Raw genomic sequence first — 15,519 nt, forward strand, 5'->3', positions numbered from 1 at the left:
GAGAGATATCAGTATTCGCCTCGACGGATTTGTGCAATTCTGTATCCGCGCGGCGGAGGCCGTCTTGGCGAGATTTCGATTGCAAATCGATAGAAGGTAGAACTGAACGCGGAACAACGAGTTGCGTAACGGTTACGCTAATGTGTCGCGTTGTTTAATGTCCCCGGCTGAACATCGGCTCGGTGAACGTTCAATTCATGCGTCATACGTTACGAGACGCGCGCGGTTTGGACACGGAAAATAGAAAGCAGTAGAGTTACAGAAATTTCGTCTGCTCGCCGCGCGAAAGCGTCTAACATTGGAGAGTCCAGCGCGAAACTATAAAATTATAACACGCTTCGCCGAGACGTCGTCGGTGTGACGCAATGTCGCTAACTGTGCTTACAACGCGTCATCAAACTTGCTGCGCGAGCCGTAAGTCGAATAGAAAAAAATCGATTACAGCAGCTTGACGATAAATACGATTTAACGTCTCGCAACGTTGTGTTCGTAGAATTGAATTGGCCATAGTTATGTAAGAAGGATCCAACCCATAAAATTCTCTTTGAGATCTTTGAGATTTTGTTACCAATGGGCAGTCGTCCATACGTCTTTCTACATAAAACAGAAAGATCCAAGCCTTATGAGCGTCTAAAATTAATTATTGACGGTTGTTTTTACTTTCTACTGATTGTGTCATTTCTTACTAGTTGCCTCTTTTTACCTACTTTTTTTTTGTTTCCAAGTTAGGCTTGTCAATGAACTCTTAAAAAAGAGAAAATAAACCATGCTTGATTCCTTGAACGGCTGTGAAGAAATGCTATTTGAACTTTTCAAATCATGTATCAAATTTTCATCGTTATTTTTCTCGAAACGTACTCTATGTGGATTGAATCATTCTTGCATAACTATAGCCAGTTATTCTCGCGATGTTTGAATGTGTCAAAAAACGATAAAATAACTTTATTTTCGACACTTGTGTAAATTATTGTGCAACATCGATTTGACTTCATATACCGGATGTGATAAAAATAATAATTGCAAATAAATAAATACCGAGAGATATTTTTACGTAAAAGAGAATACGTAGGAGAATCTCAAGCTTTGGTCCCTCGAAAGTAAATTGCCGTGTTAATAATTCGACGCGTTCGCTTCGAGACGCGCGATAATTAATATCGCACAGGAATACATGATACGATAATCGCTTGTAGCGGTATTTTTACGCGACCCCGTCATAAATCTTCGAACGGGAAGAAAATCCGTTTCTCGTGAAAGCGCTCGACGGTTTTCGACGGTAAACATATATTTGAAGCGCGATCTCGCGCTCCCGTTTCGTAATTCGAATATGTTAAGCACGACTTTCTTCTTTTCCAACCATCTTTGTTTTATTCAGACAAGTAGAAATTTCTTCGTATAATGAGACTGCTAATGAATGTCCAGCGAGTCACTGGCCGGAAAAAAAAAATCTGGAAAACTCTCAGGACTGCAAACACGTAACTTCATCCGCTTTAAAATTAAATGAAGAAAGCTTCTTCATTGGTAATACCAAGGAAAGAATTAGAAAGGCCAGGAGGAGCAAACACAATTAGTGAATCAACAGTACGTTAGTAAATAATTATTGACTTTAATATCATGTTACGAAAAATATTTTTACTCACTTTATTCTGTTTTAAATTGTTCGTTTTAATTATATGGCAACACGCATACTACGAAAACTCTATTTTAATTAGTTTATCACTAATTATATCAGTTCTATAAATCATCAGCTTAGTTTACACAAAATAATCACAATTATAACATGATTTAAAGAATGAATAAAATGGTTTTGAGCAATTATTGAGAGAAATTGATAAGCACAAAGGGATCAAATATTATAGTAATATTTAATATGGTCAAAGGAAAAGAAAACGATTACACACTGAATTGGTCCACGATTGAGCGTGCTTTCTGCATCATATCAAACTGCCGTGACTCGTTGCATAAATCGGCGACCTAATCGCGCGAGGCAGTGACATTGGTACCGCTCTACGTCTCGCATTGCGTAAAACGAGCATTGTTTCGCCGGAGAACAACACTAATCATAATTACCCTCATTACCAGCGAGTAATGGCAGATATTATTCCGGGATATCGTTGACCCCGAGTTTATTTCGCAGACGTAATAGTCTTTACGATCGCCATAACGATCTCGGTGCGGCTGGTTTCTCAAAAGCACGCCTTTCAAAAGGCAGAAAACCTCCTTCTCGTACCTCTTTTCGCTACTTGTCACGCCGTTAACTATAACTACAATATTTTCCTAAGTAGAGCATACTTCGACCGTGTCAAAACGATTTGCAATTCGCGCCTTTAAAGTTCATCATTGCCGATTTAGCTCTGATTTCGTACGCGTGATACCGTTCTGAGAATGCGAAATACCTTCGACCGGTCTTTTATTATATTTGCTAGTAAACACGGTGATAAATCACGCTAGGTGTCTAATGTGGTCGAAACTCAAGACGATTTTCAGATGTATCGACCGGTTAAATCAGTATTTGACGACGCTGGCGCGACGCCTGTTCGAGAATTAGACTTTAGTATCTTTTAATTTATATTTATCACTTAATCTCGTTGAGAGAATCACTTTCACCGATAGTTTCGAAACAGATTATCGACGACGACGACGACGTCGTCGAGGACAACGACGAAATCGTTGCGGGCGTGCCAATAAGTACACGTGATCGATCTCTTTCAATACACTGGTCCATCTCGCATCATCTATCTTACGAACGCGTTGCATGTATAATTTCATATGCTCGATACGCGTGACGTAACGCATCGCGATTCTCCGATTCAACATCTACTTCGGAATTGCTCAACGCTCGACCACGCGAGTAACGTGGTGAGAAAGAAAAAAAATTAGCGCAATGTACGAGGGTCGACTTTTTTTCTTCTCGTGATCTATAAGATATGCACTTGTATCAATGCCGTCGTATTGGCAAAAGCAGGCAGAGAAGGCTTGGGGGGGGGGGCTGCGATCTGCTTTCGGCATCGCTTTCACGCACAATTTCGAAACGGACGATTTCGTCGAGTATGATGTCGGATCGTGAGCGGCCGCTTCTTTCCAGAGCTTCAATTAAAACGATTACATCCGATTCCGGCCTGCCGACCGGCGAAATTGCTCGTCCCTCTCCTTCTTTCTCTCTTTCCCTTTCTCTCTCTCTCTCTCTTTCGCGATTTTGGTTGATTGCCGATACTCGATGGTCGCGGCGCGCCGACTAAAATCGCCGTGAAACTGTACGCGCGCGCGACGGTGAAAGTGGACGAGAGCGGCCGTCCAGTCGGTTGGCCTCTCATTGTGAGCCTCGCAGACGTTTCGCGGAAAGGTATGGCACGACTTCCCGGTCTTCCGATTACGCAAGTCGTCGGACCAGTTTTGGGGCAGATCGCCAAACCGTCTCCATGGGCGTCGACTGTTCGGTCGTCCATCCATCCGGCTATCTTCGGCCGGTTTCCACTTCGAGCGGTTTATGTTCGGCCCCTGAAACCTTTCTCATCAATATCATCCATCAGTGCTGCTTAATTCTGATGTTGCCGAAAGGACAGAGATCTCTTTCGTCAGAGTCGTCCTTCACCCGCTGCTAGTATTACAAACTAGCATTATAAACTTCATTATACGATCACATGCGTTATTACACAAAAACAAAGAATATGAATTTTAAATAACACAATTAATGAATATTTTTTCAACGTTATATTCTTATAGAAATAAATAGTTAAAATGGTGAAACTTTACTAATTCAACACCTAGAATCATGATTTTGTTCCAATTAATAAAAAAAATATTTGTGCTATATACATATAATAATCCAATTAATAAAAAAAATATTTGTGCTATATACATATAATAATCAATCTTTGCCCGCGAAACGTTTATATTGGCACTAGAACCGCGGCTGGGTCATTTTTTACCTACTTGTATATTATTTCTCCCCATTTCTTTGGACTTTTATCATTAGGAAGTCTTCTTTGTCATAAAATAATTAAACAATAACATAAAGTTTAAAAAATTACAAAAAAGAGGAAAAATTATCACGGTTCTAGTGTTAATATTTGTAATTAGTGAAATAATCTTGTTACTAATAGCGTTACCTACGTCTTATCGTAATCACAATGCTTTTTCTTATTTGTTTCTTTATCAAATGCCAAAAAGAAGGGGATCGAGGGAAAGGTTGAAGTACGATTTTACGGGTTTAAGTGTATCTTGGGAACTGGCGCCTATGTCGTCGACTAACGTTATGTATTCCTACAATCAACTCGATTTCTCATTTCCAAATTAATACCGGCGCATAAAACAGCATCAGGCATGCGCATACGAATCACCTTTTTGAGCATGACGCTACCGAGATAACGATTGGTATACATCGCGCAACAATATCTTGCTCAATGTTGAGTAAGAATCTCAAAATATTCATAGGATGAAGTCCTGGAACGACGCGACGACGTTTAATCACAAGACGGCGTACAATTGCATAACGAGATAGATCAGGTATTTCTTTTTTTCCTCTTTTTCTTTCTTCATGACCGGTAGATTTTTGTATTCGGGTCTATCTCAGCGGGAGTTAAAACGGTTGTGCTGAATTAAAACCACAGATCGATACGCGTTGTTGTGGCTAATGGAATCGCATATCTTCTCGACAGGAAGCATAATGGCTCCCAGCGTGAATTATTTCACAATTATGCAAGGGAGGAATTATTGCACGCCACATCGCCTGCTCTCTCGAAAACTTAATCGACTGTCGCGAAATCCGTCCTCGACATGTCAACGATACGAAAATAATCTTACGCTTCAATGCGCAACGAACCTTTCGACTCAGATTGGGAGATTGATTCGTTAAGGCGGAGAACATAATATTATCAATTATTTATTATTTCCGCAAAAACTGAGAAGATACATTTAAAAATGATATTATAATAAAAAGTATTAAATATATATGTGCATTTAAGGTATATATAATAGAGAACGAAATATGTATAAAAATATGAGAGGAAACTAAGAGAAGCTAGCGATTCGTGACAAAAGTATTGTGATAATTACCCCCTGCCTCGTGAAAGTTATGCGAATATAATTTACACGAATTTTCTACGAACTAAAGAGTACACGATTTAACAATAAATGAAACATTGAAAATCCAGGCAACGATGAAGAAAGATATACCGTATAAATTGCATTGTCAAGTTTACGGTTAGGCAAGATCATGTACGCGATCGGCATTAAAATTAAGCATTCCGCTTTCATTTTAGCAAGTATATGCGTGAGGTGTGTGCGTTATATCGCCGAAAAGTGATAAGATCAAAAATATTTCCGGCCGCGCGCGCGATGAAATGCCATGTTGCACGTTCGATGATGCAAGGCATTTCTTTCCTCGGCCAGTCAATTTCCGCGTCTTCTCGTTACGCAAGACGGGCGGACCAGTTTCTGGACAAGCCGCCTTTGTGCAATTACGTTTCAGTGGCGTGCCTTTGGAAACAATAATGGCACCTCTTGTCACAGCCCGCGAAAGCTGTCGTCCTACGCGCAAGTCGCGATGAAAAATCGGATTAGAGAGTTCGTGAAATTAGTGGGTTTAGCAGGAACGTATAGTCTATTGTTTGTACGATGATTAATGCGCGGCATTAAAATGTTACGTTTATAATCCACGACGAATATACCTGCGAAGATACACACAGGACGTTTGTTCGTTTATGTCGCAAATTTCAATTTAATCAAAATCACGTGCAATTGGGTGCTTAAGTTACGACGATAGAACCTTTTTTCTAAATTTATTATGCATAATTGTGTGCTAATTAGTATAACTTTAATATTTGATAGTATTAAATAATGGCTGTGTCTGGTTTTATCAAAGAAGAAAAATTGATTTTAGTCAGTACGAGCCAAAGCGCGGATGTCGTAATGCCATTTTGAATATTAATATAGTTAATATTGTTTGTGGGAAGATACACGTTCAGCCGTGTACCAAACGTACGTTCGTTTCTTCAATCGGCAATCGTACGCGGAGAATCAGCCTTTCAAGGCTTAAAACCAATCTTTTGATCGAGAAAATTTTGATGGCCCACAAATAACAAGTTCTTTTTCTTTAATATTTAATTTCACTAAAATTTGTAATCAATATCTGGAGATATACGCTATAATAACTTACCAGATGAAGATATAGTTAAGTGATGAATTTTGAGCAGTTACATACCTCTCATCACATATCTTCGTCTTATTTGTAAATTGACGAAGCGAAACGATATCGGGGATCATTGGAAGCACATTGACGAGCTGCTGATATGTCGAGGCGAATGGGAAAAGCACGATACGAATGGTCGTTAAAAAGAATACGAGCGACCTAACGCGATCCCCGTGGTAAAAGATGCAATAAAATAGCTAGGGGGATAAAACGGGCCTCGATTGAGATCGCCAGTGATTTGACAGCAAAAGTGCGATTTCACTTGGTACGATTTCGCTTTCAATTACGCAAGATAAGGGAGTCGTCCCCGCGGCTTTTGTCGTCAAATAACTTTTGCGCGTTCCATTGAGGGATCTCTTTACCACCGAATAAAATCTCCACCGAGCTGGTCACGAAAGTTTAAAGGAGATTTCCGGTTAACGAGTTCCCTTTTGTGCGATAGCCGCGGGACAATAGAAAAATGAAAGGTAAAGGGAAAAAAAGAGCTCGCGTTGCTCGCGTTAGCTACTACTGAAAATGTTGCATTATCGAATGCGTGACGATAATGAGACTCGATTTTGTAACCCCGTTAAAGGCGTTGGACCATTGGCGTCGGACGCCAGGAGAAAGACTGTAATTATTGCGCGCGGAATGTCGCGCAGCGCTTCGGTGAGCATTTCAGGGAGAATTCAGGCGTGTTTACAACAAAGGCGTTAAGTTTATTTCGTACACCAATGGTAAAGAGTTAATAATCGCAGAATGTGAATTACATGTATATAATACGCAAATATATGTGTGAACTGCCTGTCTCTGAGTGTGTATAAAATGATTTGTACGCGCTTACACATTCACGCGAAACATACAACATATTTTTATACAGATACTTCATGTAAATAATCGTAATTAATCTTAATCGTAAACGTCTCTCTACGTCTATTGTATTTCGTGGATACACATTAAATTAACAGTGCGTATAGTCGAGGCGGGATACGTACATACACCTTCACATCGCGCGAAATGTGCGGCTCGCACTACGCAAGGGTGCACTTTAGCGTACTCGTTGCGGCGGTAACGATCGTCATTTCGTTACCAACCGTTCTGTGACTATATGGGGGAAAAAAAATCTGTCGAATCAATAAGATTTCCAAAAACCACCGCGCGATTAAATCTGTTCGAGCCAACGGCAAATATCGTTAAAATTACTACATTACGTATTATTCCAATAATTAAATAATAATTTGAAATATAAATAAGAAAAATAATTAAAATATTAGTTCAATGTTTAATTTAATAGTTTCAACGATACCGGCGTTGAATCAAGAAGACCCGCTTCAATTACGCGTGCTGTCGAAAATTTCATTGATTCGATTTTTTTCTTTTTTCATGTATGCGTACTTGAATAGACGGTCTGACTATTTTTTTACTCGACGACATTACGATCCCGTAGGAATACGATTGCGATTTGGCATATTCTGGCAGATTAACGTTAACGAGCTTCTCGTCGAGCGCGTCGCAGGGAGAGCGAGACGCACGTTTCCGCGCGTTTTCGCGACGGGACGCGTCGTTACATCGATTTTCGATGGTGTTTTCGACGGCCTATCGATCACTTCTCTAAGTAATCGCGCTCAATAGAACATCGAGACGATCCAAAGGGTCATCGCGAGGACACCTGTCGCGACACAAAACGCGTGGATCGACGTCGCGCCACTGTAGAAGCCGCTCCCGTAGACCTGCAAGCCCGCGGTTTCTATGCTTCTCTTGCAGAAATCTCCATCTGCAACAGATTAATGTGATCACAAATTACATAAACGCATCTCGCACTCCCGGATTCGCCGCGGTTGTTACAAGCGATTCCTCTCGAACACAACGAGACGCTTGTGCTCGAGCGCATTCTTTCCTCACGTGTCGTAATCGATTAATCAAAACCGTCCGTTTTTCTGCGTGACGCTTGATAAATGATTAGGAAAACTATACCTAATCGCCGGTCGTGATATTCTTTCAATGACCAAAGAGAGCGCGCTATGGCGATCGAGCGATCATTCGCTGGAGGGCGAAGGAGAGGCTGCGCGAGCCGCTCTAAAATCCCGTAATCGAGATCGACAGGAGCAAAAAGAGAACCACGGCGAGTAAAGGGAACCGGAGCGCGCACTCCGGTCTCTCCCTTTCCTTTCGTGACTTTTGTTTCTCCGGCTTTGCGGATGTTCGTCAAATTCGTCGGCGTTACTTCGTCAACGGACAACGCCTGTATCGTTCCGCTCGACTCGCTCGCGTATTAAAAGGGCTTGTACCGGTCTCCCCGGATAGGTTTCTTGCGTGCACGTTTAATTTCCATCACGTGGCCACCGTGGCCACACGGCTGTGAGATGGGAACGTTATATGCTATTTAGTAGTAACACGTTACACGTTATCTGCCATCGCGCACAATGAGCATTACTTCACCCAGTTCGAGTAACGTATCGGCGTGATTTTTTGCTTCATTCACACGCCGTGACTCTGTGCATGCCCGAGGGAATAGCGATGGTACTCATGATTGCGTCTCAACAGGAAAAAGTGCTTGACAGTGCTAAGCTTGCCGAGTGAAATACGATAAGGCAATTAGCGACGTATTGCAAAAAAGATCGATTTTTTCACATTCGCGTGAATCATTCTTTCTCTGGATCATTTATCGCTAAACTTTTTTGTAGCAACGTAGCGAATCATAAGAGCAGCTATTGACGAGATGACTAAGGCCCGTATTAATAGCTGTTACTTGAAACTTGTTTCAGATGGGATAGAGGAGACCGAGGCTAGTTGGCTAAAGAAGTAAATTGGCTAATTGATTATTTCTGTTATTTTCTAACATATTGCAGAATCTAGCAAGTAGGGATTTCATAACCATCTTTGATATGTTTGAAATCTCTATTTGCTCGATTGTGTAATCGGTCAGAAAATAACAGGAATAATCAATTAATCCCATTAGCCGATTAACCCCGATTCCCCCTACTTAGAACTTCAATTTAGAGTTGGATATGAATTTTTCAGTGGAATAGCGTTTCAACACAGATGTGTCAAATATATCTTACGATTCAACTGAAGATCTAACATCTAACTGAAATCTAACTGAAGATTTAATTTTGAATTGAAATCTGAATATTTCACGTGAGACGAATTTCATGTGACCACTATTAATACGAATCTAAGAAACGATATGTCTCCTTATTTAACTTTAACTTTATACATACAAATATTTTCAAACGTTTCATTTCACCAGAAAAATGTTTAATGGCAGTGACCTAGTAAAATATTTAAATTTCGTGCTGTTTATATGTCGGCGTGTTTTATGTGGCCACTTAGGACTAAAGGGGCCGCGAGCAAAAAGAGAACGAAGATCGACTGAAAGTGAAATTATATGACCGCGTTCCGTGATTTCTTTTTATCGTGCTGTTACGTACGAGAGTCCCGTACATCTGCTCTTTCCATTGGAGTCGTTTTTGCGAAGGGAGCTCGCCTCTCGTTTGTCGTACGAGCTGAATGTTCGCCTGCCGGAATAATCGTAGGTTTACGCATCATTTCCTGTATTTTCTCCCTCGGCTGTTTTGATTAAAAATATTGACGAAAACATGTATGTAAGGATTACATAACAAGTGCCGCACTGCTATGCGTATATGAATGCAAGTTAAGCCAGCGATACTAACGTTGCCTGCATAATCGTTGCAATCAAGTAAAACGAATTTCTGCAATATAAATCGGTTATTCAAAGCCACTCTCTAACATTACGTTACATCTTTTCACTTGCAGGCTGAAATATGGCGCATATTCTTACCATGACTAATCCCTTTTTCCATCTCATAATTTTCATTTCCTTTACTGCATGGCAGAGAATGCATAACACTGAAGCTAACATTTCTTCTCAAAGATATAACATATAAGTGAACATATCGCGATACTAATTAGGAATCCCATTCTTATCCCAAATATAAGATAACTTTAGAAAATGTTGAAAACGAAAAGGAAGAGCAAATAGAATCTCTCTGGGTTTCTCACTTACAACCGCATTTTTGAAACATCACCGCTCTAATCCGAGCTTTCACAGATTTCCCAATCCAGAATCCATCATTTTTTCTGGGAAATTGGAATAGATTCCAATCAGATCCCGGAAAATTTTTTATACGGGAAATGTGAATTAAATTGACTGGATGGAATTTCCTGCCAGCCAATATCATTTATTTCACGACAGGATGCACGATGTCTCTCACTGAATCCGCAATAAACCATCTGTCGAAAGAAATCGGTTGCAACTGCATTAATCGCGACAAGCGATCCTATTACGTAATATTACGCATGCACACGTAATCTCAGGTAGTTTGTCGATCGGATCGAGTCTGGGGCCCAGTCCGATCACGCGTATTAGCCCGCGATTGGACGCGTGAACGCGATATTCGCTCTCACACGTTCGAGAGCGTGTCTAATGTCAGCGTGCGTGTGCAGAACGAGAATCTCGACGTCCCTTCGTGTAAGTACGAACAGATGCATCGGTGGGCTTTTACGGCGATGGAGAACGAGAGTACGGTTGTTGAGCGTGTCTCACATTATCGCGCGTTCTCTTTCTCCCCTCTGGCCACTTCCAGACGTTTATCCTCTCCTGGCCCTCTTCTTCCAGCCGTCTTTCCTCGTTCCGTACTCTTTTCGTAATTTTCCAATCTCCTCGACGGGGGACTGGACTTAAACTTTACAATCGGCCATGCCGTCTTTGCGTTTTATCGCGGAAACAGCGCGCGAGAGCGTTTGCTAACGCGGCATCGAGAAGAGAAATATTGTCACGATAGGCAAGAAAGCGCTCGAACGGCTCGCATTGCTCGCATTCGCGTGATCTCCCGTCCTCCGTTTCCACGCGGATATCGCGGAATTTCTTCTCAGGCGAATTCTTCGCGGCGCCTAACGTCGTTTTCATTGAGCCTCGCTTCTGGTTCGGACTTCGAGTTTTCAACGAGGGCCCCCGGTCTCGTCGTGCCCTCGTGCTGCTCTAGACGATGTCGACATCTCCTAATTTATTGCACTTAACGTTTTCTCGCTTTATAGGGAATTTATAACTTGATCCCGCGCGCGCTCGAAGCTCCGTTATAGTTTCGAAACGCGCCGACATAATTTATAGGATGAGCGCATTGCTCCTGCATAGATACGCCTGTAGACGTCCCAGTCGCTCTTTTCTGCATGCAACCGTTTTTATATAACGTTAGCACGCGCGCGTTAAGAATACCGGCGTTAAGAATTTGGCAAGATGTATGCCCGCCGCTAGGTGCAAACCGTTAATCTCAATAATTTCGTCCGCGCATGGCAGATCGTAATTCAGCGGGGTGGCGTCACACAATGAACATTCGTAGCGCTCGCTGGTAAGTAGCACGTGGGAACTGCAACCTTCAATCTGTTACGGTAGGAAATTGCATAATTTGTAGCAGGTTACGTCGAAAGGCACTGCGCACTACGACGGTACGTTCTACGTACATCACGTGAATCGATCCACGGCTTTGTGATAATTATGCTTAACTAAAAGCGAGCGTAACGCGCGCAGCGTATATAGCCATAAATCGCGAGACGAGGGTGTCGCAATGATCGAATGTAAATTATTCACGTTAGCGTGGCAACGTGCGGTGTTTCTACTTGCCGTAAGACCAGCCGACGACTTCGCCCGTCCGCAAATTCTCCGTCCTCAGCCAATCCTCCAGCGGCCGGAAGTACTCCCGAAGAGCGGACCCGTCCAGTCTGAACTCGTTGGTGGCTTCTCGGAGCGTCTCCTGCCACGGAATGGACGAGCCTCTCTGCATCAGGTTCCTATGAATAGAAACACGTGCAGTAATTCGCTCGTACAGATTATCTCTGCGAATCGCTCGAATATTCGGTGATTAAATATCGTTGTTAATATCGATCCATTGAGATTTCGAACTCACCGAAATTTCGTGCCAAAAATTATGTCACCGGGAGGAAAAACGTGAGATTTGTTTAAATTTGTTAGCACTGAGTTATGAAGAGCCAGGCACAGTATAGATGTAGTGCAATAATAATAACAATAAGAATAACTTTATTGGGTGTTATACAATTTAACATAATGTGTGTTACATTATTTGCACTGATGATGTTTAAGAGGGGAGACATCATTGCATTGTTTTATTATTCCACTGCGTCTACTGTGCTTGGCTCTTCACGATACCGGCAAGTTTAAATTTTAACAGAGCTTTATTTAATCTGTTAATTTGAGATTTGTTTTTAGCAAGAAACACTATTTAAACGCAATTACACGAAAGATAAAGTTTAGTTGAATCTACCGAAAGGAACCGGACGACTTCGAAAGGCGACTCCAGCCTTTGCGATTTTTCAATTGCCCACGGAAGAAAACAATTTCGTTGAATTTATTAGACAGTGAACGGACCGAACGCGTTTTGGTTTAAGGGAACAGAATTTCTGATTAAAGATAAGGATCAGAAATTTCTCTTCTCTCAAGCTTCAAATCAGTATAATTGACAAATCGCAAAGACCAAAGTCGCCTTTCGAAGCCGTCCCTTTTACCGAAAGTATTTCGAGTGAAATGATTACGACGAAAGTGAAACTATCACCGAATGGAAACGGAGAAAACCCGCAAGAACGTGCGTTACAGACATTTTACTTTTTTCCAGCGGAAGCTGTCACATTTGCAGTGCAGTTAGGCGAAGGGTATGCATGGATCGCGCCGTCGGGTAAAAGATCTCGCTCTGTGCATGATCCAGCGAGACGATTACATAAAGGATAATCTGCGACGATTCGCAGGTGTTATTCAGTAACGCGCGAACGTCGCCACGAGCTATTTACGGCTCGACGTCGCCGTCGTCATTGGAAGCGTTCCTCGCGCGGAAACGCGAACGCGCCAGGAACGCGAGAGAGAACTCCAGCTATGCGAGGGTCGAGGCGTTGGTGTAAGGACAACGCGCGGTGCATAATGGGAGATGCAATAGCGTGCAATTTTATAAGGTGCACCTAAGCCGATTCCGCGGCTTCGGATCGACTATCTTTAGCAATCTTTGCGTTAGCCGTGTAGCTCGTACTCCGCGATGTACTCGTGCTCTTCGACACCCCGTAATCGGTTTCTTCGGCAAACCGTTTCCATCGCGATTTCAATCTGCAGCAGCGATATATCTCGGGCGTTATGACAGCAGAATGCCGCCGCGGTATTTATTACGCCGCGCGCCGTCCGTTTGAAATTCTACGAAGTGTTTACGTCGACGATGAAGTATCGCGGAGATACTCACGAGTACGAGCGGCTTAATTGACATAGCTACGTTATTATCTCATGCTTATGATATTTCACTTCATTTCACCTTTTCTTTCATGAGCCACTTTGCGCTCTCGCCTATTTGCCATTCCGGGACATAAAAGTATGTAATTTCCTGAAGTAGTTTTTTTTCTTCTCACGACACATGAAAATACATTCTGCAAACTTCTGGCAACCATTTTGATCTCGCTCTTTACAATTTTATATTTTTTTCTTATAATATGATATATTATAGAAATAGATGAACTTCTTTAGATATACACGATAAAAAATCTTACGTGCAAATGTTTAAACTTTCTTGTGTTACCAACGTTCCTTGTTACCAACGTCTGATTATTACTTCAATGTAAAATTAACATACAGATGATATGTTATAATTTTCGTGATATTTTATGTTATATCCGTGTCAATTTAATAACTTAACATTTTTGTGTATCACTTATAAATGAAATATTATTTCGAGTTGTTTCAATTTAATTGCTTAATCGATTTAACATATTGTGTTTATTATCTCCATATTTTGCGTTAAATCAATATTAGTGTATAAGTGTTGAGACATTTTATACTTCAGTGTTGATTAAAAAAAATGTTAATTTTATCCGCAATAACGGTTATTATCTTACAACTTGGGCAAAACGAAATACATGTAGCTAAAGCATAACAGTGTTATGATACGTAAAATATATGACTCAAAATCCAAAGTTTTTGAATCCCATCATGTGATAAGCACATTTTTCAATTTGTGAACAAGTAACACAAGACGAGTGAGGTATTTTGACTTAAAATTTAGAATGGACTTCCTGAAATATATTAAAATGGTAAAATTAACATTTTATCTTTTTACTGTGAATGCGTCCAACATTTTAATCTTAATTATTTTTATAGGGAATACGACTTCGAAATCTGGAATGTCGCAAATTAATCCGCAGAACATGAGAATGTGACCTTCCAAAATAAAGAAAGTCATAAAAATCCATACTAACGTTTCTTCTTTTCTCTCTCTCTCTCTCTCTTCCCCTTTCCTCCTCTAGCTATCTCTCCGTTTGCTATTCGTCTCGCCGCGCTCCGAGATTAATTAACGCACGAATTTAATTAGAGAAGCGAGATACAATGTACCTTAACGGCGGGGAAAATTGATTGCAAATGAGTTCCGATTAGGTCGTCGACACCGTCGACGATCGATGATCGTCGTCCGCGCCCGTAAAGTCGTACGATCCAAGATTAAACGGCTTTAAAGGCGATGCTACGGTCTGAGAACTAGTGCACGATGCCAACGAGGTGGCTGCTTAGACGCGCTGATTATGCAACAGTGGCAGTATCCCGCGCTGATCGGCCTCTCAAATCGATGGCTGGATCAACGGTGAACTCTCGCAACTTTTCCTTTATGCATAATCGCCGGATCGCGACGACGTTATAGCGTAACGCTTGCTAAGTGGATTAACAGGCTTTTAACTTCGACGGGCCTCGCTTGGGAACGTTTTGCGAGTATATAAAATGTATCCGCTCGCAGATCTTTTGCTAACTACGTACTACAATTTACTGCTCGATTTGCATTTGTGTTCCTGTATTCGTTTGTTCCTTGTGCTGGATTACGTAGTTTATGCGACTGATCGATGAATGTATTATTTTATACGTTTCTCTATTTGCACAGAGTCAAATCGATGATTAATGCATAATTATGTGTAACACATAAATACCAATAAGATATAATACAATATTTACGATTAACATAAATGAACCAACAAACAGATGATATACGAGGATGACTAAGAAAAGTGAAAGATCTATTTTTATTTGATCGTTTGATTAATTCATCAATTTCTCCAGGCTCAATAGAAGCTATTTTTATATACTCAATATTACTCGCAAAACTAGGTCGAGCGAAAGAGATCAATCTCGGTAATATATACATATATATATACATATATATGTATAGCACACACTTATACAATCACAATAGTTTCAGGATCGTGTATCAGTTACGTCACGAGAGTCTATTGTGCAGCCGCGGCAATTTCGCGTTGTCAGGAATTGCGTCCGACGGATAACGCATATCATGTCCGTTATCGCGACG

General features: G+C 41.2%; 1 protein-coding gene across 1 annotated transcript in view; it reads right to left on the reverse strand.

Moving 5' to 3' along the window:
- Positions 1–6,864: 6,864 nt before the first annotated feature.
- Positions 6,865–15,519, reverse strand: part of LOC106744872 (angiotensin-converting enzyme-like) — a 59,674-nt gene continuing 51,019 nt past the window's right edge. Inside the window, exons 12-13 of the mRNA XM_014619986.1 lie at positions 11,808–11,974; positions 6,865–7,940 (exon numbers count right to left, since the gene is read on the reverse strand). Coding sequence (XP_014475472.1) covers positions 7,792–7,940; positions 11,808–11,974 — 316 coding nt within the window. The 3' untranslated portion in view covers positions 6,865–7,791. The remainder of the gene's footprint in view (positions 7,941–11,807; positions 11,975–15,519) is intronic.

The sequence above is a fragment of the Dinoponera quadriceps genome, unplaced genomic scaffold, assembly GCF_001313825.1.
Source record: "Dinoponera quadriceps isolate SergipeBrazil2010 unplaced genomic scaffold, ASM131382v1 scaffold1308, whole genome shotgun sequence".
Classification (NCBI taxonomy): Eukaryota; Metazoa; Arthropoda; class Insecta; order Hymenoptera; family Formicidae; genus Dinoponera; species Dinoponera quadriceps.